General features: G+C 43.7%; 2 protein-coding genes across 3 annotated transcripts; both read left to right on the forward strand.

Annotated features, from left to right (window-relative positions):
* The first annotated feature begins 350 nt into the window (after nucleotides 1-350).
* On the forward strand, nucleotides 351-16985 carry TP53I3 (tumor protein p53 inducible protein 3). 2 transcript variants are annotated; one of them, XM_077291524.1, is made up of 6 exons: nucleotides 351-427; nucleotides 2746-2888; nucleotides 4680-4947; nucleotides 5030-5242; nucleotides 12320-12516; nucleotides 14831-16985. In XM_077291524.1, the coding sequence occupies exons 1-6, from the start codon at nucleotides 421-423 to the stop codon at nucleotides 15011-15013; spliced, it is 1011 nt and encodes a 336-aa protein (XP_077147639.1). In that variant the 5' UTR covers nucleotides 351-420; the 3' UTR covers nucleotides 15014-16985. The 2 variants fall into 2 exon arrangements, with proteins under 2 accessions (XP_077147639.1, XP_077147640.1); XM_077291525.1 differs by lacking the exon at nucleotides 351-427 and adding an exon at nucleotides 2474-2618.
* A 2426-nt stretch (nucleotides 16986-19411) lies between these two features.
* On the forward strand, nucleotides 19412-26987 carry SF3B6 (splicing factor 3b subunit 6). Its single transcript, XM_077291526.1, has 4 exons — nucleotides 19412-19551; nucleotides 22832-22950; nucleotides 25761-25899; nucleotides 26651-26987. The coding sequence occupies exons 1-4, from the start codon at nucleotides 19522-19524 to the stop codon at nucleotides 26738-26740; spliced, it is 378 nt and encodes a 125-aa protein (XP_077147641.1). The 5' UTR covers nucleotides 19412-19521; the 3' UTR covers nucleotides 26741-26987.
* Nucleotides 26988-27154: the final 167 nt, after the last annotated feature.

The raw sequence follows: 27154 nt of genomic DNA on the forward strand, positions 1-27154 counted from the left end.
ACCGTTAGGGATCATTTGTGCGATTCTCGGCCGATTTTTTTTTTTATACGTTGTGTGTGACTCCGGCCTTAGAAGGATTCTAGTTCATCCTATGGATTTCAATGCACTGAGGCTGAATCCAGTGTTCTTCTCCTCAGCCTCCACTAGGGGGCCTGCCTGCAAAACCATGAGTCTGCATGATGCAGCTGCAGGAATGGAGCAAACCATTCCAATCTAAAAGGGAAGTAACAGAAGATCAGCAGCGAGAACTTTATTCAATGTATAGAAACTGTACTTTGGTCTTCTGCAATGTTTATGTAGTTAGGTTATGTAAAAAAATACTATACATGAAACTTCTCCTCCTCCCCCCATAATGTAGAGTGGAACATTCCTCTCAGTAATGAGCTTGTGTGGACTCTGCCCACAGTGACAGGGAGCAGCATGGAGGGTGAGTGCAGAGGGGTCTCTGATGGTGCAGACCCTAGGTGCTTGTAGTGAGTGCAGCATTGTGTGTATGAGAGCAGCCTGGGCTCAGTCTGTCTGCACTGACACATTGTAGCGAACTGTCAGAGCAGGAGGGAGATTGCTGACACTGTTGTCTTCCACTTACATTTGATTGCCTGCAGGAATTGTAGCAAACTCTCAGCTGTGAGAAGTAATAGGTGCTGGTTTTACCAGATCTCTGCTTGCAGAAACAGAATGGAATTGGCTGTACTCCTTACCGATTTCTAGCCTCCTTCCTGCTAATTAAAGGGATTCGTCTAATGGATTTGGAAAAACAAGAAACTTCTGTAATTTACTTGTTATTAAAGATCCTCTCCGATATAAAGAACGGAAGGTTTTTTGTTTTACTTTAGTAGTTTATATCTAATGGCATAAGTTCCTGGCCACCTCTGCTATCTGTAAGCAGTGGCCGGTCTCCTAGGCAAGGAGCGCAGTGCTTTAAAGCCATTTGCTATGCAGCTTGTAAGTGCTGCTCTGAAGCTTCTTGTATAGCCAGCAGTGCAGTACTGCTAATGGCGGCAGGCCACGTGGCTGCTATGTGGCCCATGAACCAGGAGGGCCCACTAGTAGCGTGGGCACCTGGCCCCATGCCTGTCATCGCACGTTCAACTGTATCGGCAGATTTTTATTTCATTATTATTTTTTTTATGTTTGTTTAATCTTTGAGTACATTGTGGTGGCCATAATACTGTATAGAGGCCTATGGGGAGGTCATTATGCTGTATGGAGGCCTATGGGTAGTGTAGTGTGATGTACTGTATGGAGATATATGGGGAGTGCATTGTACTGTATAGAGGACTATGGAGATGGCATTGTATTGTACGGAGGACTATGGAGAGGTCAGTGTACTGTATGGAGGACTATGGGTAGTGCATTCTACTGTATGGAGGCCTATGGGAAGGTCATTATACTGTACGGAGATCTACGGGGAGGTCATTATACTGTATAGATGACTATGGGGAGTGCATTATACTGTATGGGGGGGCTATTATAGTATTTGCAGGGCTAAGTGGGCTCATAATACTGTAGGGCTATATGGGGGCCATTGTACTGTATGAAGAGTATTATACTGTATGGAGGACTATTGGGAGTGCATTATGCTGTATGGAGGCCTATGGGAGGGCAGTATACTGTATGGAGGAGTGCATTATACTGTATGGAGGCCTATGGGAAGGTCACTATACTGTATAGAGGACTATGGGGAGTGCATTATACTGTATGGGGGCCTATTATAGTATTTGCATGGCTAAGTGGGCTCATAATACTTTATCTAGTGCTACATGGGGGGGCCATTGTACTGAATGCAGAAATTATACAGTGGTAAGGTTTGTGTAGGGTCCATCATGCTGTGGTGGGGCCATTATACTGTTTGGAGGGCTAGTGGGGGCCATTATAAAGTGCACTGAGCTGTGTGGCATACTTTGCTGGGGGAGTTCAGGTGGGCTACAGTATTGTCATCATACTATGTGTGGAGCCTGCTGTGGAGGAATTCACAATGGGGGTATCATACAGTACTTTTGGAGCACTTTGGGTGGGATCACACTTTATGGGGGCAATGAAACAGGAATCTAGGGCTTCCATAGGAGGAAAGTTACATTATAAGGACTGTAAAGTTGTGAGATCTGCTCCTTTGTGACTGCCACAAATATTATTATTATTATTTTTTGGGAGGCGGTGAAACCTTCTGCTATAGGACCCCTTGATTTCTTTGTATGCCCCTGATAAACAGATAAGGGCCTGTGCTCCTCCCATGCTACAGAAGCAAAACTGGCTGAACTAGCCGGATCAGGGAATGCATAGTCCGTGCCGTGCCATGGTGCCGCTGGCAAAAGCTGTCAATCATCAGGCTGTGCGCTTTTTCAGGTACTAAATGAGACAACGCCTATAAGCTATTAAAGCCTTTAACACCTTCCTAACCAGGCACATTTCTCATTTTTGTGCTTATTTTATTTCCCCTCCTTCTTTCTCCAAGAGCCATAACTTATTTTTCCTTCAACATGGCAGCATGTGGACATGTTTTTTTTTTTTGAGACGAGTTGTCGTTCTTGTGCTGTAGAATGACAGGAAAATGCAATCCGCCAGGGTTCACAACATTCATTGTGCCGTAAATATGACCTGACAGGATGATTCTTAAGGTCCGTACAACTACAGAGACTCGAAACTTCTATCATTTTGTTTTTTCCATTTTAAATAAAAAAAAAAAATAAAAAAATCTTTATTTATTTTTTTACGACATAGCAGTTAATGCATTTGCTTTTGCAGGGAAAATGTTGGCAGCGTTCTTCGATAAACCTGGAGGGCCAGAAAATCTATACGTTAAGGAGGTTTCTCGTCCCATCCCAAAGGAAGGAGAAGTTCTGGTACAAGTCCATGCAAGTGCCCTGAACCGAGCGGATTTACTACAGGTGTGTTTCATGTTAACTCTTTAAAAAGGATCTTTCTCCAGTTTGGCCACATCATGGAAATGGAATGGTAGCTGCAGAGTTGAGTAAAATGTAATTTTTTTATGTTTTTTTTTTTTTTTTTTTGTTAAAGGTTATAGTTTATGATATCTTCCAGTGGGCGTTATTACAGACTGGAGGCGTACACTTCTTCCCCTGCATGACGCTGACCAATCATAAGCAGGCAGAAATAGACAGGGGAAAGAAAGACACGCCCCCACGATAGTTTAGAAGAGGCTTTCTCCTGTGTGAGACGTAATCTGCTCTAATCATTGATCTCACTGCAGAGCTGTGTATAATTATAATGCGCTGTAGGTAGCGCAGTCAGTGTGGGAGGAGGGTCGGTTCAGTAGCGCTGACAGCACTGGGAGGAAAGAATTACAGATGTGTTTGTAATTAGTTCAGCTCTGCTGTATTCCCCCCACACTGGCTGAGATGAAAAGTGTATGTAATCGCGCTCCTCTCTGCTATACTCCCATCACTTCGTAATCACATACAGATACTTGGTGAAATAAGTGAGGAGAGCAGACTGTCTGTCATTACATGTCTCACACAGGAGAAACTTTCCCTATGTTACTGTGGGGTAGTGTTTTTTTTTTTCTTTTTTTCTCCTGTATGTTGCTGCCTGCTTCTGATTGGTCAGCCTCATGCAGGAGAAGTACACGCCTTCAGCGTCAAATATCAGGTAACGCACACTTGAAAGGTGGCAGCAAAAATTGGGGTAGCGTTTTTAGGGGGGGAAGAAAGAGGATTATGTAAAGAGCATTGCTAACCAACATTGAGTTCACAGAATGGGCGAAACATGTTGCCAAAAAATAAACAGGCGAGTCCTAGAAAATGCGAATGAATTGACAGTCATGTGGCTGTCACCCACATCTACCTTCCTACGGTGCTCCTCCTTCCACTAGTCTTCCTGCTGTCGTACTGTTCCTGTCTTATGCTGCTTCTCCTGTCATTAGTCTTCTTGCTCTAGCACGCTCCTCTCTTATGCTGTTCCTCCTGTCTCTAGCCTTGTGACTACATGTACTGGTATAAGTACCAGTACACTGTGCCTATAAAGCAGAGCATCATGAAGAGGGAGCAGGGGGAATTCTCCTAGCATTGGTAGAGCAGCTCCCAGCTAATGCTGCTGCCTCGCATGCAAGAGGTTGTGAGTTTGAATCCTGGGAAAGACCACTTTTTAATAAAAGCAAGGAATTAATTGGAGAATGTACAGAGCAAAGATATGTTTAACCCCTTAATGTAAAATGACATACAAGTGATTCTGGGAGTGGGCCATGGTTATTACCCATTTAAATGCCACGGCTAATATCTGTGGTATTGAAGTATATAGTATAAGTGATAAAATGATCAAGTGCAAGTCCTCTAAAAGAACCAAATAATAAAGTGAATTTTTTTTTTTAAAATATAAAAAAATAAAAAGTCTAATCACGCACCGCTAAAAAAACCTCTCAAATTAAAAAAAAAAAAAAAAAAAAAAACTTATTTGGTATTGCCGCACCCACAATTGTCCAATCTGTCAAAATTTTACAATTAATTATCCCAATCAGTAAAGGCTATAACGAGAAAGTGTTTTGTTTTGTTTTTTTCTTGGTCACCACAACTCTCCCCTCAAAAAAAAAAAAAAAAAAAAAAAAAAAAAATTGGTAACAGTCAGCTCACTATGCAAAAAAAAAAAAAAAGCTATGGCTCAGGGAAGGAGGGGAAAGAAAGGGGTTAAACAAGAGTAAATTAGTACATTTATTGGTTTTCTAGAGGAGAGGAAGATACACGCCACCCCCTGGTGCCAGCCAGATCCTGGGCCTCGAGGCTGCGGGGACGGTGGTGACGCTCGGTCCCGGGGATGTTGGACGGTGGAAGGTTGGTGATCGGGTGATGGCGCTTCTCACTGGAGGCGGTAATGCCCAGTACGTAGCGGTGCCTGCATGCCAGCTCCTGCCCATCCCGCCGGCTATGAGTGACGCTGACGCCGCTGCCATTCCTGAAGCCTGGCTCACTGCCTTCCAGCTCCTGCACCTCGTAGGTGAGTTTCTCTGCTGACCCCATGCACTTGCTGATCGGCTTTGTCGCCGATTCTTGATCTTTATCATGTCCGGTCTTTACAGGTAAAGTTCAGAAAGGGGAGACTGTGCTGATACACGCCGGAGCCAGTGGCGTTGGTACGGCCGCCATCCAGCTGTGCCGCTTGGCTGGAGCAGTTCCCATCGTAACGGCAGGATCTTCAGAAAAAATTGAAATTGCCAAGAAACTTGGAGCTTCGGCCGGGTTCAATTATAAAGATGAGGATTTTGGGAAAAAATGCCTGGAGGCCACAAACAGTAAGTTCATCCATACACCTGTCTCTGAAACCAGCAGCCCATTCACGTGCTGCAGGGTTGTTCACATTTGGGAACAATTATGTTTTTACTTCAATACATGTATTTGGTGCTAAAAAATCATCTTTACAATTGGGTTTTGTTAAAAACGTTGCACCATTTGACTTTTACAGGCTCTTTTATTATTTCCCGGTACATTCAACTTTGCTGTGGTCATAAATCAGCTGAGAGGAGCTCAGAAACAACAGATCAGAGTTACAAACGCTCCCAGTCAGAATAAGCTCACTGTTGGATTCCCAGTTAACTCATTCTGCAGCCTGCAATAGACGGGGCATCACAGAGGCTATAGAAGGTCAACGATGCAAAAGGTTTAATGAAAGTCACTCACAAAAATGATTTATAGCCCCAAATACATGCATTTAAGTAAAAAAAAAATAAGTCCCCAAATGTGCACAACCCCCTTTAAAACCCTACATGTCTTATGTCTCCCTTTAATGGGAGACTCGCTCGCTGAGCCGACATCTTTCACCACACATGACGGTTGATTCAGTAAGTAGCTATGTGCTTTAACAGCCGTGGGTGGAGCTCTCATCGGTGCGCCCGTGATGTGATCGCTGGGTGCCGATGGACTGTCATGACAGCCGAGGGTCTGCTGCCGTGGCCGGCGTTCGTAGGAGATGGTGATTTCTGCAATGCAAAGTAGTGTTATACATAGCAGAAGCGATCGGACGATGGGCTTGTATTACAAAAGCTACTTCTAGCTCCCACACAAACCCTGCAGTGGCAAAACACAATTTAATTATATTTTATTTGGGGTGGGTATTGGGAGAGATTTGCTTTCATTATTATTTAGTCCTCTTGGGGGACTTGAACCTGCGATTGTCTGCTTAATTTTACTATATACTGCAATACCTTTAATATATATATATATTAGACAAGTATTGCTGTGTATAGAAAAAATCACTGTCTTCTATGAAGGAACTACCATCAGTGCAAGGATAAAGAACCAGCTTCACCATCAGTACAGGAATAAGGCACCAGAACAACCATCAGTACATGAATATAGTGACAAGCTTCGTACAGCTACATCAGGTCCGCCCACACCATATAAATTGGTATCACATGATCCTGCACCTGTTGGTATGTTCATACCAATGGTAAGGAGATAGTAGGAGTTGTTGTTATCAGACTGCGGACTGTACATTAACCACAGTACTGATTAGACCTTAGAGATGACATCTCTGCATGGAGCCATTCTCAAATTTTTTTTTTTCTTTTCTCCATCTCGTTCAGAAACCATGATGTCTTTGGCCATCCACTTCTATTTCTGCAATTTTCCGTCTTTTCTGATATTCTGTAGCACATCCCAAAAATTACAACACAGTCCCACAAAAATGACAGCGTCGTGCTCATAAATTCAAACATCTGTCAGTGACGTGCCCTGAGTAATCTATTCCCCCTCCCTGTGCTCCATGCACAAAATATGGCTCCCACAACGTCGCTGTTATGGTATGGTCCACACTGACTATCAAATAGTGTCTCCACACCATCTGCCTCTAAAAATTATAGGACACCCCTTATGATCTGTAATCATCACACTTTCCCTTATGAAGTATAAGATTCCATCACCCCTTATGATCTCTATCGAACGCACTGTGCACCCTTATGAACTATAACCTTACTGTCCGCCCTTATGAACTATAATACACAATCACCTCCTCATGACCTGTAGCCTCCATTCAATCCTCCTTTATGCATTACCACCGCACTTTCCCCTCTCCACTGTGTCCCCCAACGCTGTCTCCACACTATCCTGTCCCCATCTTCAGTGTGTTCACCTCTATACGACGTACCTACTTTTATGCTGTTCCCTGTCTATATTGCTCCTCCCCTGTATACATCCCTTTCTCCATACTGTGCTTCTTCTCTACAGCTCCCCATACAGTATGAATGCCCCCACAGCCTTCCCTACACAGTGTGATGGCACCATATACCCCATACACAGTATAAAGGCCCCTATACACAGTATGATACCACAACAGCCACCTATACACAGTATTTTGGTGACCATATCCCCGGTATATCCAGTATGCTGGCCTCTACAGCCTGCTATACATAGTATGATGGCCCCCAGTATACTTTTTTCTCATACAATGCCACTACAGCTCTCTCCCTCACGAAATGGGTCAGATGATAAAGACAAAACAAACAAAGCCAAACTCATACTCTCCTAATCCTGGCTTTTCGTCCACTTTACCCCATTATTTGGCTTGTTCCGCGGTGGGTTGGCACAGGCAGTGCAATGCAATAATGTCATCATGCCAGCCGACATCCCATGCGCGGTGCTGTCCTCCAGCAGGCTGGAAGCTGCCTGTGTTCTTCTGGAGTACGTGGTGGAGCAGGGAGCCGATGGCTCTTTGCTTCCTTACAGCGGTCAACCGTTTCGACGTGCCGGAGATACAAATATATGGTTAAAGGTTTTGCGGCCCAGTGGCTGGATGGGCCCATCTGGTGGCATTTTCCCAATGGCTTATCCGGCCCTGCTCCTGAGAGCCTCCTCCGATTACTACCTGAGGTTAGATGTGGGCATGGACATACATTTATTCATTCTTACGAAATAAAAAAAAAAAAAAAAAATAGTGAAGGCTTCTTTAAAGTTCAAAAACACATGGAAATTAAAAGGGATGTAAAACCGCAAACTGTGGATCACTTATTCAAAGAAATGTATCGCCCAAACAAACGTGGACAGGTGTCCCCTATACCGGTCTTGATTAGAGCTGTGGTCACCCATCACTGGCTATTTTTGGTTATGTGACCCATACTCTTTACATGAGTCGATAGGTGAGTAAAGCAATTTGTGCTCCATCTCCTTTAAAGAATAAGAAATAAAGGTTGATGGTAATGAATTTAGTACGTGCGGTGCGCGGTGTTCGCTCGTTTTGTCTTCTGGTAATTGGTGGCTGCTTGTTTTCTTCCTTCTGAGAACTTTTCCGTCACTTGTATAGTACTACCATTTTTCCAAGCATGTTTGCTTTGGACGTCGGAGGGTTAAACAAACCTGGTGAGTTAGGCTGCCTCCCTAGCGCATTGTGATAAGTGCAGGGAGTGGCGGTTTTCTTTCATACATTAGTAAATATGCTGCGTGGGGTTGGTGGAGGGCATTGTTGGAGTGTGAGTTAGTGATCTGGCACCGGAGGTTCTCCGCTTCTCCAGCTGCCCATTGATGGGACACATGCCCATACCCGCACCATGATAAATGTACAGCACATAAAGTTTCTGCAATCCAGCATGTGCACGTTCGGTCACACACAGCCGTGACACCTGGTGAGAAGGCAGGAGTGGCTCATCACCACCTCTGTCTTTTCCTTTGGTGGTTATATAGCATTCATTGAGCACTATGCAGCAAACAGAAGTCCCATCACCAGAAAATGAAGTGTTACCCCCAGAAAGTTATTGCAGTTACCTATGTTTTTGTTATTTCCTTTGGTTGATTTTTTTGTGTTGTTCCAATACACACAGAGGGGGAAAAAAAGACACATTGGTCATAATTTCCCACAAAACCCCCAAAATTAGCCTGATGAAATTGTTGGCACCCTCAACTTAATATTTGGTTGCACCCGTTAGATTCCAGTTACCGTATTTATTCTATCATTTCCTAAAACCACCAACAAGCTTCTTACACCTCCTAGCTGTGATTTTTGAGCACTCGCTTTTGTAAACTGCTCCAGGTCTCTCATATTTGAAGGGCGCCTTCTCCCAACACCAATTGTAAGATCTCTCCACAGGTGATCAATGGGATTTAGATCCGGACTCATTGCTGCCACTTCAAAACTCTCCAGATCTTTGTTTCCATCCATTTCTGAGAGCTTCTTGAAGTATGTTTGGGGTCGTTGTCCTGCTGGAAGACCCCTGACCTAGGAAGCAAACTCAGCTTTCTGACATTGACCCAAAATCCTATGGTAATCTTCAGACTTCATGATGCCTTGGACACCGTGAAAGCATATAAGAAAAAACAGAAAAATATTTCAGCTCACCCTTCAGGAAACATTTCCTCATAGTGAAACATCCAGTGCCAGAGGAAGCAAAGTAATCCCAAAACATCTTTGAACCTCCACCATATTCTCCACCATATTTGACTGTATGTACGGTGTTCTTTTCTTTGTAGGCCTCATTCTGTTTTCGGTAAACTTTAGAATGATGTGCTTTACCAAAAACCTCTATCTTGGTCTCGTCTGTCAGCAAGTCACTTTCCCAGATGGATTTTGGCTTACTCATGTACATTTTGGCAAACTGCAGTGTAGCTTTTTTTATGTCCCAGTGTCAGCAGTGGGGTCCTCTCTGAATTTATTTGGAACTTGTTTGAGGCTGCTTATCCACCACCGAGCTTTCCTCAAACTTTCTCTGCTGTCCACGTCCAGGGAGATTAGCTACAGTGCCATGGGTTGTAAACTCCTTGATTATGTTGCGCACTGTGAACAAAGGAACAGCAAGATCTCTGGAGATCAACTTGTAATGTTGATATTTTTCAACAATTTTGGTTCTCAAGTCCTCAGTTTTCTTCTCCACTTTAGGTTTTCTAGGCTTAGTGTGACACACACACACACACACACACACACACACACACACACACACACACACACACACACACACACACACACACACACACACACACACACACACACACACACACACACACACCAAAGATTGAGTCAACTTCTCCCTTTTTCATCTTGTTTCAGGCGTGATTTTCATATTGCCTGCACCTGTTACTTGCCACAGGTGAGTTTGAGCAAGCATCACTTGCTTGAAAACAAAGCTTTTTACCCACAATTTTGGAAAGGTGCTATCCATTTTGTCCGGTCCATTTTTTTTTTTTAGGCTTTGTGTGAAGGTATGTCTAATTTGCCATTTTTATTTTGTTTTTGCGTTGTTTGAATACACACAAAGGAAATAAACGTGTGTAATTGCAATAATTTTCTGGGAGAAATACTTCATTTTCTGGAACAATTTCATGGTGCAAATACTTTTGATCATGACTGTGTGTGTGTATCTATATGTCTACATAAAAATAAGAATATAATAGTTCCCACAACATAAAAAAATAAAAACTGTCTTTTTAGGATTCATTTTTTTCCATAGAAGATACATTTTATTATAGGTAACAGGAAAAAACCCTACATCCATTAGGTATAGACGCAACTGTAATAAATCTAAAAAAAATAAGTAAAATACATTCAACAGGTTGTGGTGTGAAACATTAACAGTACAAAATATAAACAAATAGCTTTCCTCTAAAATTGCATATGAAAAATGAATTACAGTACCCCCCCAAAAAGTGCAACTTTTTTTATTTACATAAAACTGAGCCCCATACAGCCATGACAGTGACAAAAAAATATTGTTTCTGAAACTGGGGAAGGCAAAAACAAACAAGCAAACTAAAAAAAAAAATATGATCACCAAAGGGTTATATGTGAGCTGTTTAACCCCTTAACAACTAAACATACGACTTTTTAATGGCGGTAGTTAAGGGTACTTATTCGTCAGCGCCGCTTTTTAACAGCGCTGAAAAATAAGGTTATAGCGCCCCCCAGCGTTGGAAAACCTCCAGGGTCTCGGCTACTGGGGGTAGCTGAGACCCTGGAGAACATGATTCGGGTGGGTTTTTACCGTCCCCAGTGTTGGGATTGCCGTTATTCACCGAAACAGTGGAAACCCCCCAATTCTAACCCTAACGGCGACCACACAAAAAAGTCTGTTTTGCTTTTTTCTTTCTTTTTCCAGCTCTCCTTCTCCCTCTCCAATAATAGGAGATTTTTCCTATCGGTTCATTTTGATCACTGAGATAGACCCTATCACAGTGATCAAAATAAAAAAAAAAAAAGTAAATCAATCTCCCCGTCATCATCCCCTTAGGTAAAAATTAATAAAATAAAAAAAAATGTATTTATTTCCATTAGTGTTGGAGTTATGGTTCTTGTGTTGGGGTTAATGTTAGGGTTAGAATTGGGGTTTTTCCACTGTTTAGGTACATCAGGGGGCCTCCAAATGCGACATGGCGCCCGCCATTGATTCCAGCCACTTTTGCGTTCAAAAAGTCAAACGGTGCTCCCTCCCTTCTGAGCCCTGCCATGCACCCAAACAGTGGCTTTCCCCCACATACGGGGTATCTGCGTACTCAGGAGAAATTGCACAGCAAATTTTGTGGTCCATTTTCTCTTGATACCCTTGTGAAAATAAAGTTTGGGTCTAAAGTAATTTTTTGGTGAAAAAAAGTAAATGTTCATATATTTTATTTTAATTTTTTTTTTTTTTTTTTTTTTCCACATTGCTTTAGTTCTCGTGAAGCACCTGAAGGGTTAATAAACTTCTTGAATGTGGTTTTGTGCACCTTGAGGGGTGAAGTTTTTAGAAATTACCCAAAAGTGACACCATTCTATCATATAGACCCCAAACCCACTTCCAATGTGAGGTGGCCCCTAAAGAAAAATGGTTTTGTAAATTTTGTTGAAATAATGAGAAATCGCTGGTCAACTTTCAACCCTAATAACGTCCTAACAAAAAATAAATTGTTTCCAAAATTGTGCTGATGCAAAGTAGACATGTGGGAAATGTTATTTATTAACTATTTTGTGTGACACCACTCTCTGATTTAAGGGCACAAAAATAGAAATTTTTAAAATTGCTAAATTTTCAAAATTTTTCTTACATTTCTGTTTTTTTTTTTTCATAAATAAACACAAGTCATGCAGAAGAAATTTTTACCACTATCATGAAGTACAATATGTCACTAAAAACATTCTCAGAATCAATGGGATACATTAAAGCGTTCCAGAGCTATAACCTCATAAAGGGACAGTGGTCAGAACTGTAAAAATTGTCCCGGTTATTAAGTACCAAATTGGCTCTGTCACTAAGGGGTTAAACAGTATGCGATGAGCTCCTGAGCGCCCTCTAGTGGCGGCTGCAGGCAGCCCCTTGTATTGCTTTTCTGCAGTGTTTCACTGGTTTATTGAACTACTAATGTGACAGACCTTTATTATTTGGGATTCTCCTGACCCTTCCATTTGGCTTTATCAGATGTTGGTGCGGATATCATCTTGGACTGTGTGGGCGCCGCTCACTGGGAGAAGAACTTGGAGTGTCTGAACACTGATGGCCGCTGGGTGGTTTATGGGCTGATGAGCTCTGGAGAGATTAATGGAGACTTGCTGGCAAAGCTGCTGTGGAAGCGAGGAAGCCTCATTGGCAGCCTCCTGAGATCCCGCTCCAGTGCGGTAAGTGACCACCCTATGTCTGGGTCCTATCATGGCAGTTGGTTTCCGAGCCCCCTGAACAATGCAAGCTACAGCGTGCACAGACAAGCGACATCTGCAGATTTATATCTAGAGGCACATAAAGCAAAGAAAAAACTAATTCTGAGCAAAGAACATGTCCAACCATACGAGCTCTGTGCGTGTGGTGCAAAATGTCTGCCCCATGTTTCACTATACAAAGGGTCTGTCACATAGCCGGCTCGGTCTGGCCCACCGGAGGACGGGTGAATTCCTGGTGGGCCTCACCCCTACATAAGCCCTTGTACAGACAAAAGCAGCATTTCATTATCCATTTATCGAACTCCCCTTGTGTATTATATAGACTCGCCATTAATGTTATGACACTGGGTAGTATAATACTTGGGTGCAGCTGAACACTGGGCCCCAATGTTTGTGACACTGTGGACCCTTGGCACCCTAGTCTGACACTGCATGCCATTATACATGCCCGGCGTATGATTGTTATATACAGTGCAGTCACACGCCCGACCATAAACGGTTTACGCATGCCGCCCATATCCAGTACAGCCACACTCCTGATATATATATATTTTTTTTAGTGTCAGGGATGCAAGGCACCTACCCCCATATACAGTATAGCCACATTCCTCCTAATACAGTGCCTGCCGCATGCTTCTATATAAAATGTTTCCAAGAAACGAGGTGTGTGTAGACCGGCACCAGTAATGGGTAAGGTGTTATCTGAGCATGCTCTGGTACTGACCGAGTGACTTTGGCGTGCTCGAATACTATGTTCATGTCCCAACGGCTGCATGTGTTGGCTGCTGAACAACTGCGAGACATGCAGCAGCGGGGACGCGAACATATTATTCGAGCACTCCGAAGACACCTGATGTGGATCTATCCGTCCATTTTGGAACTAAAACCAACAATAGTTAGCAGAGCTTATTTCCGATAAATACCATGACTGAGACCACCCAAATGCTCACCATACCATAAAAGTAAAAAGCAGAGTAAAGCAATGGAGGGCTACACATTGAAATATAGGATGTTACTTTTACGCTTGTAGTATAAGCCTCCAAGTGCCGACTACTGTGATCTACATAAGAAATATAAAGTAACGTCTATGGATAAGAGCACTTTGATCATGTGATGACGAGGAGATCGAGCTGCATTGTGACCCTGGTGCCCCGATGCGTGTTTCGCCCTAGCTTCATCAGGAAGATAGAACTTGAGATTTGGAGGATCCTGAAGATGGAGGAAGATGCCGCATAGGATAGATCCTCTGCAGAAATGTGTTACTATGCCTCCATCAGATTGCCCGGCCGAGATTGAAATCCAGGGGGAGGTGGACCAGTGCATGAGCACATAGAGTGTAGAAGTGCCCAGTGACCTTCCAGAGGAGCGTGCCACATCTGATGGATTTAATCATGTCAGCAGCCACCATTGAAATATCCAAAAAAATATATATATATATAATTTTTTTTTTTTTTATCTTTTTTTCATATCAATGTATAATATTTGAGGCTAGTTGCATCTTTTTGTCGGTCTTGGTTGGTATGTTTTGCATTTTGGAACAAAGTATGAGGTGAGCTAAATATACATATTTTGGTTATTCCCACACCCCATATACATTCTTACATATACAGTATAGCACAGCCACGAGCCGCTCAAGTACAGTGTTGGTCACTTGCCTCCTGTATACAGTGTAAGGCATTTACCTCCCATGTACATTACTAGTCACTTGCCTCCCCTGTACAGTGGCAGACATAGGTTTCCCATGTACAGAGACGTACGTGCCCCCTATATACAGTGTCATATGCTCCCCCATATACAATGTCAGGCATATGCCCCCCCAATATACAGTCAGTCATATGCGTTACTATGACCATGTAGACATATGCCTGACACTGTATATGGGGGGCGTATGACTTGCACTGTATATGGGGGGGCATATAACTGACACTGTATATGGGGGAACATATGCCTGACACTGTATATGGGGGCACGTGCCTCTCATGTACAGTGTTGGGCCCGTGTCCTCGCATGGAGGCTCCTCCAGCCTTTTCTCCTGAGTTCTTCCTCCATGAGCCGGCATTATAAAATGTTGCTTTCACCTTGTCCCGGTCCTGATTATGTCCCTTTATAAAGCCGAGAGAACCTTATTCACCGCTTCCCCGGGGGCGATCCCGCTCGCTGTGGCCTCCACATTAGGGCGGTGAGGTTTCGGCCTCGTTACGTCCAGGTCATTGGGGAATGGCGCTCATTGTCGGGGCTGTTCTCCTGTAATAACTGCTTGTTCTCTCTGTCGCAGTATAAAGCGGAGCTGGTGCGGGCGTTTACGGAGCAGGCGCTGCCTCATTTTGCCGCCGGGGGTCCCATTCACCTGCGGCCAATAGTGGACAGTACATTCCCTCTGCAGAAGATCGCCGATGCCCACCAGCGCATGGAAGACAACAAGAACACTGGGAAAATCGTCCTTCAGATCCCTGTGTAACAGCGGAAGAGAAAATGGCGCCTCGTATCCGCAGGTCACCGATGTAGATCATGGTTTACTACAGACGGGTGAATGACGGGAACAGATACACCCGCCGGTCACCGCCATATAAATGTACAGAGAACGCACTGACATGTCTGCTCCACTACCTTCCAGCCTGCCCTATGGTAAAGCTTCTTGTCTCTGATTTACGCCATTCCTCTGTTATTCCTCCTGAAAATATATATGAATTGATCTCTGTGTGTTCCCGCACCCCACATTATTGGGAAGGTCTCGAAATAACCTCAAGAGAGGTGACTGGAGCACTTTACAATCATCTGCTTTTAAAGATGGTTCCCATTCCTGTTAACGGACAATAATGACCCCCAAAGACTGGTCCTACACGTGGCTTCAAAGTGTTAATCATAAATGGATATTGTCATAGTGCTTGTAAATACAAGCAATATAGCAATTTACTGCCTATTAAAATTTTTATCCATTCTTGAGATAATGACACTTTTTTTTTTTTTTTTTCCCCCCCTTTGTTTATAGTCCACTGCCTTGGAGACCGACCACTGCTGCTAGACAGTGGAACATGTGCAGCGCTTACAAACTCTTTTCTATTAAGCTTGTACGCGCTGTTTTGAAGCTGACCAGGAGGGCACGGTTACCTTCTCATCCCGTCCTCCGCTTCATTGCAGCGATTACAAACTAAACAGGAGAGGTGGTCGGTCACCTTGGAAACAATATGTAAACAAAAGCAGAAAACTGTTAATATCTCAAGAACGGCTGAAAATTTTAATAAGCAGTAAATTGCAAAAGTGCTTGTTTTTACGGGCACTATCTGACAATACCCATCTATGAAAGCGGGAATAACCCTTATCTAGAAAGTCCAGAGAAATCAGAAACCCCGTTGTATATCAGCTTGAAAATTTGTAAAACTGCTGCAATAAATTCCACTGCACCTGCAGTTTCCTATATTATGCACTCGTGCAATATTTTGACTATTGCATTGAGGGTATAACTTTAAGCTCTTGGACCCCAAAGGAAAATCTGTAATAGGGCCCCCACTGGTATGTGCCATTTATAATACTGGTGTCCTCTATGAGGGTAAAGGGCTTTTGGACCCCCCCCATTGGTACCAAGACCTGGTGTAATCGTTACTTCTGCACCCCTATACTATATAAGGCTATGTGCACACGATGAGGGTCCGCAGCAGTTTCCCATGAGTTTACAGTACAATGTAAACCTATGGGAAACCGAAAACGCTGTGCCCATGCTGCGGAAAAAACCGTGCAGAAACGCAGCATGTCAATTCTTTGTGCGGAATCTGCAGCGGTTTTACACCTGCTCCATAATAGAAAACCGCAGGTGTAAAACCGCAGTGGAATCCGCACAAAAACCACTATAAATCCTCAGGAAAAACGCTGTGTTTTTGCCCTGGGGATGTATCAAATCTGCAGCGGAAAAATCCGCAGAGGACCATTCTACGTGTGCACATACCCTAAGAGTCTCAACCACAATATAGTTACCTTTACAAAAACGAAATGGATGGTTTTTGGGGAGTTTCTTTACTCACTTCAAGGGTGACATCTATTTTTGGCATATGATGGGTCTCCCTTTAAAGAGTCAGTGCTTTTCCTCGGTGTGGTAAAACAAGCCTCAAATTCAAAGTGGAACATTTTGCTATGCATGGCCAGTGTATATTTAACATAACCCTCTCATAGATGATCCTGCCGCCTTTCCTTCATTCTGGTCCCATTTTTTTTAATCTTTACACTCCATGGAGAAATCACAGATTACAACAGACATTTTGTATTTAGAAGTCCCAGCCATGCTCCCTCCACTGCCCATGACACAGAAGTGAGAGTCCGGTTGTAATCAGTGCTGGTCTAGCTATATAGTTTTCTGCAGATTATGGGAACAATATGGTCGTTGTTTTTTATACACATTATATACTGCTATATGATCAATAAATCTTTTCTATGCCTTGCTTAAGATTACTGTGCATAAATTGATCTGCAATGAGGATGTTAAAACATGCAGCATGTAAATTGTTTGTGCAGAATTTAGAGGGGATTTCATCCTTTGCAATGGAAAGTGGGAAATCTGAGACAAATCTGCCCCATGTAACAAGTGCAGATTTTGCTGTACATGGCTCAGAATAAGAAGTGCCGGCTTGGCACTCTCCACAATCAGAGGCCTCCTACCTAGCCAAATTGGATCTCCCGCTTTGCACTGATGAGGGGCAAAACCCCTGAAACATTTGTCTGCAAATGGAGTTTCTGGTTTGGCTTCATATCCTAAGTCATATGGCAAAACTCAATAAAGGGTCAATATTGACTTATAGGATTGCTGCATCCAATGGGTGGCGCTAGAGAGATTTTTTTTTTTTTTCCCCTCTGAAGAAGCGATTTGCACATTTAAATTCCCCAAACAGCGTTGCATGCAAGGCCTGTAAGTCTCCTTATGCTGGCTTGGCACTCTCCACAATTAGAAACTTTCCACCTTTTAGGTTCCTTTATTAATGGTCATCTGAAGAATATTCTGCCATACTGAATGGACTTGGACAAATCATCAAGATCCACTGCTGACAGCTCCCAGAACAATTTCCGACTAATGTCTCCCATATAGCACATCTGGGGCGCAAAGTCCAGAGCGCGTTTAAACACATGCTGTGTGAGGGACATACAACCATCATACCCTCACACACAACAGAAGGGAAAAGGAGTGTGTTTGTATATATCAAAAATCATTTTATTAAACATATAAATACACATTACTTAAAGGATGTCTCATGTCGAGAAAAAGACTTGACCTAAAAATACAGAAAATTATTGTATTTCAATATATTAAGTTGGTTCAACAAGAAATATTATACATGATAAAGCACTAAATACAGAATGAATCAACCAAAGGCAATTTATAAAAAAATGCTCTGTCATAGTATGTGCATGCTAGGTAAATAGAGCAAGAGAGTTAGGAGAAAATATGTATCCGTCAACCTTAAAATCTCTCTAATATAAAGTGACTCAGTTATGGTGAAGTATTGGGATCAATCAATACACAACCTCTCTCCCAACTGAACACATAGTGCTTCAGTGTATGGAGACTAAGTAGTGATCTGGGCTGGCAGCAAAAAGAAGGAACCAAAAGAAATTGGAGTTTTTACCTTAGTGGTGAGCAGAAGTTTGCCATGTGTACTACCCCAACGCACGTTTCACTGATTCTTCTTCCGGGAGGGCTCCTGAGGGACATCCGGCTTTGTTTTGCGTTGTCATGTTGAAATCATGTTGCCAGGTCTTTTTTTAACGTACACTAAACGCCAGGAAAACAAAATCCCCAAAATGGTGGAGCAATAGTGTTTTAGAACAAAAAATAAAATAAATATATATATTTACATTACTGTTTATAGTATATGGCAAAGTGAAAGGTTTCATTTGAAATTATAACTCATCCCTCAAAATACAAGCCTCATGCAACGGTGGTGAGAGAAAAATAAAAGTTAAAGCTCTTGGAAGAAGGGGAAGGGAAAAAAAAACTAAAGCGTAAAAACTAAATTTGTTCATAGCGGGAAGGGGCTAAGACTGGAGTTTCATACATCGGTTTTCATCCATGTTTCATTGGAGTAACTTAACACACTTGGTGCATTTTCTTTCTGTCCTTACACCAGGAATTGAAATCTATGGCTGCTATTAGGATTTGTAGCTTTGCCTCATAATTGTACCAATTTCTGGTGTAATACCAGAGAGGTGGGAAGAGTTAAATAAAATAATAAACAGGAAATTGGCCAACACCATTAGCAACTAATCACAGCATAGCTTTCATTTAAATGGCTTGTCCAGCCTTCTAGTCACTGCAGACTTGTGAATTCTTACATCGTGAGGATTCATAACTGCTGGTGGCAGGACTGGGCGGTCATGTGAGCACAAGTATGCGATTTATATAATTCCCGCCACGCTACAACTAGACTGTGTCCGGCCTTGCTCAATACACTTGCGTTGATTTAGGCCGCGTACGTCTAGTTGGCATGTGTCCGCAGGTATGCAAATCACGTGCCCGCCGCTCCCAACTATGGGGAATCCTCATAGCGAGCAGTGCATGCGATATGAGGAATCGCACGTCTGCAGTCATAGACGCTTGTAGCCTAAGGCCGGACCACTGCCTTTAAAAAAAAACCACTTCAGTAACATGAAACCATGTTACTATATAGGCAATAAAGCCTGCAGTTCTGTCAGTTTCTGAGAAATGTCCCTCATTGTGGTTACATCACTACTTTTCAAATTAAACATGTATATAATATCATAAAATCAATTAAATTAAAAATAAATGAAAAATCGAATCTTTTGCCCACATTAAAAATGGCCGCCGCGTAACACGATCACGTGACATGAAGCACTTCCGGTATCGCGCGACGGATGGCTGTGAGCCCGTGATGATGACGTCACGGGTCGCAGTTTCCTCTTCCGGTTTCTCAGACTTGCTTCTAGTTCGTCGTCTCTGGGAATTTCTCTTTATCGGCGGCCACAATGGCGATGCAAGCGGCGAAACGAGCTAACGTGAGTCCTAGGGAAGGAGTACGGGGCCGGGAGGGAAGGCGGCCATGATAATGCCCCATAATGGGGCTCTGGCGCACGTACATGCGATGTTGGGAATGGAGCTGTTTCTCTGTAGGACTTATGACCCAGGAGTCTCCAGCTGGTGACGTACTACTAGTCCCAGCATTGCCGGTTAATCATTGGCACAGCACATCCACAGGGCATGCTGGGAGTTGTAGTACTGCTGCAGCTAGTCAGTCGTTTTAGGGCTTTCCTGCCCATCTGTTGTATCCTCCTGGTTGTGGCCCATCAGACCTGTGGCCCCTAGGTACTGTGTCCCCCACAAGTGACACCTACACCCCCAGACCTCAAATCCCTGATTTCAGACCCAGTTTTGTAGTCCTGGCACAGATGAAGGGGGCTGGCTGAGCTGGTGATGTGAGCAGTCACTGCCCGTGGCATTCACAGCACTGGCACAGAGGGATCTATGCTGTGCAGGAAGAGGATGGGGGGGTGCTGGCATCGGGGACAGGGATTGGCTGTTATTATAGCCCAATGTATTTGCATAAAACTGGGAATGCCATTTAAAGGGGTAGTCCACCTTTTGGGGACACTTTTTTTTGCTTAAATGCGTATATTTTTGGCTAAGAATCCTATTTGCAATTGAGTTTCAGTAAAGCGGGTTTCCAGGATTAAATTATTTGTTTATTATGATCCATAAAAACTAACAGGCAGGTAGTTGAGTAGATAGCAATTGCCTGCCTGTTCTATTTGGCGATGACTGGCGATTCTGCTGCTCCATGTCAGCAGAGCAGCTCTTCCTCTTCTGCTCTGTTGACGGGCTGTGACTGCCGACGTCATGCTGACTGACAGCTGTCAGCCCCCAGTTATGCAGCAGAGAGCCGGCTGTCAATCAGCATGATATTGGCAGTCACACGCCGTCAACAGAGCAGAAGAGGAAGAGAAGCCAGTGCTCTGTCGACATGACGTCAGTGGAAGCCGCTGAATTACAGACAGGAGAAGTGTATGACCGCCCTGTGCTGGCAGAGATTTGCTCTGGGCGCCACTACCTGCCTGTTAATCTTTAGGCCCACATTAAAAGAAAAAATATAGTCCTGGATAACACCTTTTAAAAATTTGCACCATTTACCTTCTACAACTCTGGGGTGCACTGTCTATTGCCGACTGCAGAATGAGTCAGCTGAGAATCTGTCAGTGAGCTCATTCTGATGGTTTACTGGGTGAGTTTTTCACTGATTTCTGACCACATCAGAGCTGAATATGCTGGGAAACAGAGGCTTGTTAAAGCCAAACAGAGCAATATTTATAATTAAACCGAATTGGAAAAATGTGGTTTTTTTTCTTTAGTAGTAAATATAGGCATTTAATTAAGAAAGGAAAATAAAACGTCTCTAGAAGCTAACATCATCCTGTAAATACCTGGGGTTATATTACAGCCAGTCCCAATTCCTTACCCTCTGTACTCATGATCCCAGCACCTCCACTTACTGATTCGTTGTGGCACAGCATAGATCCCTCTATGTCAAATTGGGGATTTGAATCTCTTTAGTAAGTTTTATTCAGTTTTAGGCCGGGGTCACACTTGCGAGTGCAATGCGAGAAACTCACGCACCAATACCCGGCACTCGGGACCGGAGCGTGCGGCTGCATGTATTTCTATGCCCCTGAGCGCTCCCTTCCCGATTGCCTGGTATTGATGCAAGAGACTCGCGCTAGTTTCTCGCATTGCGCTCGCAAGTGTGACCTCGGCCTAATTTGGTCAGCAAGCCAAGTAGCTTTGTTTTTTGTCTATTTCCCAGCCCCCTCTTCATGGACAATCACTATCATCATCTCACTGTTTCTTAGATCTCTGCTTGCTGCTACTGAATTAGACCTTTGTCTGACGTTTGATTGCTGTCACAGCTCAGGTTGTTTCTGGCCTGGATCCTATTTGGATTCCAGAATTTTGCCTGTATTGATAAAATGTAGCCAAGCTTCTTTTTCGAAATTGCCCCTTCCCAATCTCCCGTAATCATCCGATTCTTCTTCTGGTCTTTTTACACTGCTCTTTCCATCATTTTTGAGAACTAATCACACTGAAAGCTGTGGCGCAGCAGCTTCGCTGTAGGCTTATAGGGGAGAAATGGGAAGGACTTTATGATGAGACAGAAAGTTTGGCAGCAGAACCTCTCAGTGAGGGTATGTTCCCACGGTCAGTAAACGCTGCGGGTTGGATGCTGCGTATATCCGCAGCTGCCCGCTGTTACAGCATAAGTGTCTTCTCACCTGTTAGTGGATCTTAATTAACCACTACACTTGCCACCTGGCTTCCAGCTTGCCTCTCCTGAAGATTGACAGTTTGGACCAGTGGCATGGTTACATCACTGGCCTGAGCAGTGCGCTCTCTAAAGCGGCGAGCAGTGCGCTCTCTAAAGCGGCGAGCAGTGCGCTCTCTAAAGCGGCGAGCAGTGCGCTCTCTAAAGCGGCGAGCAGTGCGCTCTCTAAAGCCGCGAGCAGTGCGCTCTCTAAAGCCGCGAGCAGTGCGCTCTCTAAAGCGGCGAGCAGAGCCACCTTTGAGCACAGGGGGTTACCAATCCGGCCATTTTCAGAGCAGCACTTTAAAGCAAAGTGTTTGCCTAGGAGACTGGTGACCCCTGATATGCAGCAGGACAGCTGGTAACCAAGGCAGTGAACACTAAACTATAGAATTTATAATCCCTTAATGAATCGAGATTATTTCTTATGGAACAAGTTACATGGTTTCTTGTTTTGCAATATCACACATTTAATAACATGAGACCAATTCCTTTAAGGATCATTCCTTTTTTTTGGCCTTAAACCCGTTCCTGCTGCTTTTACATTTTTTTCTTAATAGTATTAGTGGGGGCTAAAAAGAAAACATGTTCATCATACAGACGCGCGCCACTCATTATTTGTGTCGGCCTTTCCAAATCAGTGTTTCTTCTGCTTGGATGGAAGGTCAACGCTGCAGCCGATCAACAGCAAGAGAAAGGCAGGGGCAGCAGCAGTAAGGAAGAACGCCATCTTCCTCTCCAATGTCGGAGCTTTTATTCTTGTAACTCACACACTTTGATGTGATACATCAGATATACAGGAGTGCAAAAGATTTAGATGGCGCCTCCCGTTGGCAGCGGCCTGCATTGCTAAGCAGAGTCACATAAGTCTCTGGTCCGCTGCTTTATTCTACTTGCAGATTTGATGCTTTGGACGATCCCCTGTGTATATTGTGTCGTTGCCATATCATACAGATTTTCACTGTTGCCTTTTTTTTCTTTTCCAGATCCGGTTACCCCCAGAGGTGAACCGCATCCTGTATATCAGAAACTTACCTTATAAAATCACCGGGGAGGAAATGTACGACATCTTTGGGAAATACGGCCCCATCCGGCAGATCAGAGTGTAAGTTGTGATCTTTTCTTACATTGATGCGGCTTAAAAGGACTTAAAAAAGAGAGGTTCTTATTCATCGATTGCAAGCAGAGATCTTGAAAATAACGATGAACTTGATACAGGAAGCAATAAAGTAAGTTGAAAAATTATCAAAGGGTTATTCGCACGATATATATAGCGACCCTATGGAGGGTCAGTCAGCGGATGGCGCAACACACACAATGGGATGGAAATGGGGAGAGGAAGGCCCTACTGATAGGGAAATGTGGGATGGTCACCACCTGAGCCTGTCCCCGCACTCCCCTAACGCCCTAAATGGGTCCTCCCCCCTACCGCCGTCAGGAACCTCATCCCTCGCTGTCTCCTAGCACTGCCCTGGCCGGCAAGGGGCGCTAGCCTCAACACTGCAGATAGTGTCACATAGGGGACAGTGACAAACACGAAAGGTACGAGGAGAAAACACCACACTTAGCTTCCAGACTCTGCTGCCAAGCTCCACACCGCAGATGACACAAAAACAGGCCTCCAAACACCAGAAGTAGCGGACACCAGAGAGCTGCACACTCCAGGGCTGGTCTCCATAGAGAAACTCTATCACCAACAGTCAGCTGATGCATCAGGTGACCATGTAAAGAATGGTGGGAGTGGTCACCACCCACGTCAGCTGACCCAGCAACTCTGCAACTGCAGTAGATTGCCAGCGAGGGAAAAACTGACATTAACTCCCGCTGGTCCTGAAAGGAAAAAAGCTACGTTTAAAACAGAGTGGAACCAGAGCTGCCACAAATCCAAAAATGGATTGTGACAGTTATAACGTGTGCAAACGATAAGGGGACAACTTGTGGATCAGGAGAGGAGGGATGAGACCGCTGTGTAGCTTACTGGGCACCTGAAATGGATGAATGAGACCGTGATCAAGGTGATGACTTGTCTCCAAACTTTCCAGATCCCAATCCAATCTATCATGTGTTGGAGGTGCTGGAAAGCGAGGCCGATCCATGGAGGCTGCACAGATCTGCTGCTGACGTCTTGGTGGCAGATGCCATAGGACCCCTTCATGGGTCTGCTGGTATTGGAGGAGCTGTAATACCATGCACAACCTGTGGAGAAGTGTGGTGCTGTTTTTGGAATAAAGCTGCCATGGTTTTTCTAATTTTAAACGCTTTTTTTATATCGGTAAAGCAAAGTGACGGGATATTGTGTGACGTGACATGGCGCTGTTCTCCAGGGACCTGTATAATCCTGGCTGGTGATCGGCCTCGGCCAGACATGAACATGTTTTTTTTTTTGTCCTCCGTTGTGATCGCTCTGGAGATGATAGCAATTATTTTCCCATTACTGGGAGTGACATAATGGCGGCGGCTCGGCCCCTCCCGAGTGACATTACAGGAAACTCCGTGCGTGTTGTACACAGAACAATCCATTACACGGCCGCGCCGCGCGCTGTCCTGACGGCTCTGACAGATGCGATGAGCGATTGCATTTTAGCTTTAGTAACGATTCCAAGAAACTTCATTAAATAAAGTAATTTTCTTGATTTTTTTTTTTTTTTTTTTCCTCTTGCTCAAGTTATATTGAGACACCCAGTAAATGTATTTAATCAGAACGAAGCATAAGACGTGAAAGACCCGACAGGGAAGTCATGGAAGCGAGGTTTATGTGTTAGCCTCCGGCATTGTAGGTACAAAGCGCCCCTTTAAATAAAAAGGAACAGACAGGCTCCTCCGCAGCTGGTCCTCTGTCCTCCACCAGTCACCTGGCCATTAATGTAGGGGGCGTTGTGTGATGTCTGTTCCTATGAAATAGTGGTCATGGGATGCCCCCTGCTGGATGCAGGGACACAATACGGACACCACTCCAGGAGTAAGTATAGGTTTTTATTTTTTTAAATTGCATCACAATTTAAACGTTTTCTTTTTTATTTGCGAGTCAATAGGATCACAGTTTTAATAATACAACAAATATATATATCATATTTTTTTTAGATTTGCACCTAAACATTAAGAAAAAAACAATACTGACTAGTCCCACAAAGGAACTTAAGCTGTGATCGCACTGATACTCCACTGCACTACTTAGGCTACATAATGCTCTGTACTACTATTAGACTCCGTCAGGATCTGATATGCTGAGGTTTATGGTGGACATGTGGTCCATTGTTAGGCTTCCCACCCCATGATCGCGCTGCAGAGTTGCGGATGGGCTGACAGAGGGAGCGCCGTCCTTTCACTTGCCACTGTCACATTTGATGTTAGTGTCAGAATCGGCGCTATGTCCGGTCCCAGCACATGCAGCAGTCGGCCAATGTTGCAGATAACGCGAGCACAACTCCTGAGCCCGTGTCATCCCGCTGACATAACTGTTTGGCTGATTGCAGGAAAGCACTGGAAATCCGTACCTACAGTTATGTCAATTTGCAGGAAGAGAGGTGAACCCTTTATCTGTCTTCCTGAACGTTTTGTGGAGGGGTTATAGTGGGGGTTAGAATCAGCAGTGGTGGAGTAGTAGTATCGGACCTCCACTATGAACCAGCAAGAACTTGTTCCCATTAACTTAGGATATGTGATTTCTTAATGATCTTTGGGACCCCCACCGATTCTGAGAATGAAGGGGTCACCACTCCTCAGGTATACCTTTGAACAAGGGCCTTAAAAGTAAATGCAGTTGTTCCGAGTGGATGGGAGCGTTGCTCTGAAGGGAAAAAAAACAATAAATGGGCACTTCCATTTATTCCCTGAGCTTTCCCTCTTCTCATAACCCTCATTATCACTTGCTTTTTGCGGTTTTATAGTTTTTATTTATTTCTCCGTCTCTTGCAGCGGGAACACACCAGAATCCAGAGGCACCGCGTACGTCGTATACGAGGATATCTTTGACGCCAAGAACGCCTGTGATCATCTCTCTGGCTTCAACGTGTGTAACAGATACCTGGTGGTCCTGTACTACAACGCCAACAGGGTAAGTGCTGCTGTGTATACGGCATGCGGGGGCCAGCAACACAAGTGGTCTCACAAGCGCTGGGATACATCCATGTGCTGGAAAATCCTGCAGGTTGTTCATGTTCACCAAGCGTTTTTAATGCTTTATTTTTTTTAATACGACAATATCTCAGCATTTTACAATAACGGCAAAATAAATGAGGCTTAAAAATCTTCCACACGGCTCATTTTTTTGTGTTTTTGACCTGTAGTGCATTTTTTTTTACATAGCAAAAGGTCAATTCTTTCAGTCTTTTTGCTGCAGATTTTTTTTTCAATGAGATTCAAATTACTTAACACAAAAAAAGCATAAAAACCACGTTTAATTTTGTCATAAGTTTTCTGGCCATGCAGAAAATGAAGCATAAAAATGCTACATGTGAATCCAACCCTAAGGCTTTGATCACTCCATACCGTGTTTTCTCTCAGCCGAGATAATCAGGCCGATTAGTATAATCACAGCATCATCAGATTTTCTCGGATAAGGAGAAGGTGGAAAAAAAAGTCTCCATCTTCTCCATTCTGTCAGTCTGTGAAAGTCAGACCCCACTCAGATGTCATCCGAGTGCAGTCCAATGTTTTCTACAGATTCATTGACTTGCATGGCAGAGTGCGATCCGAATATCGGATGCGACTCGTGCATTCTGCATTTTTTTTGTCCTCTGAGACTCAGATTTTACTGTTTTCACTATAATATATAAATGGCATGTTGTTCTACTTTTATTTTTCAGGCGTTTCAGAAGATGGACACCAAGAAGAAAGAGGAACAGCTCAAGCTACTGAAAGAAAAATATGGAATCAACACCGATCCCCCAAAATAAAACTGGATTTATATTTTCTTCTTTTTTTTTATACTTCGATGAGTAGTTCCTGAGTTTTATTGTCAGGAAAGGACACGTGGACTTGTATTGGGAAGGACTAAGTATTTGTTTTTTCATAATGCTGCATGACATAAGGAGTCTACCATTTTTTTGGTTTGAGGACCACATTGTGGATTTCGGGGTGAGTGCGCCGGTTTTGTTTATGCTTCATTTTGATCATAGATGCCAATAAACATCCACCAATATCTTTTTAGACTCTAAATTGCTGTTGTTTCAGGAAACCGCACATGTACATTAGCCACATTGAGCTGACTCTTGTATAGAAACATTTAATGAGCATGTGTGAATGGAGGGGAGGAGCATCCGCTGTGACATCACCTATTGTAATTGGTGGATCTGTGTATAGAGGTGTTC

This window comes from Ranitomeya variabilis, chromosome 2 (assembly GCF_051348905.1).
Source record: "Ranitomeya variabilis isolate aRanVar5 chromosome 2, aRanVar5.hap1, whole genome shotgun sequence".
NCBI classification, from domain to species: Eukaryota; Metazoa; Chordata; class Amphibia; order Anura; family Dendrobatidae; genus Ranitomeya; species Ranitomeya variabilis.

Excerpts from the sequence above, each read along its gene's own strand:
- SF3B6 (XM_077291526.1), top strand. The coding sequence starts at position 19,522 with ATGGCGATGCAAGCGGCGAAACGAGCTAAC. Across the intron at positions 19,552-22,831 it reads AAGCGGCGAAACGAGCTAAC|ATCCGGTTACCCCCAGAGGT; the intron begins GTGAGTCCTAGG and ends TTTCTTTTCCAG. Across the intron at positions 25,900-26,650 it reads TGTACTACAACGCCAACAGG|GCGTTTCAGAAGATGGACAC; the intron begins GTAAGTGCTGCT and ends TTTATTTTTCAG.
- TP53I3 (XM_077291524.1), top strand. Across the intron at positions 5,243-12,319 it reads ATGCCTGGAGGCCACAAACA|ATGTTGGTGCGGATATCATC; the intron begins GTAAGTTCATCC and ends TGGCTTTATCAG. Across the intron at positions 12,517-14,830 it reads TGAGATCCCGCTCCAGTGCG|TATAAAGCGGAGCTGGTGCG; the intron begins GTAAGTGACCAC and ends TCTCTGTCGCAG.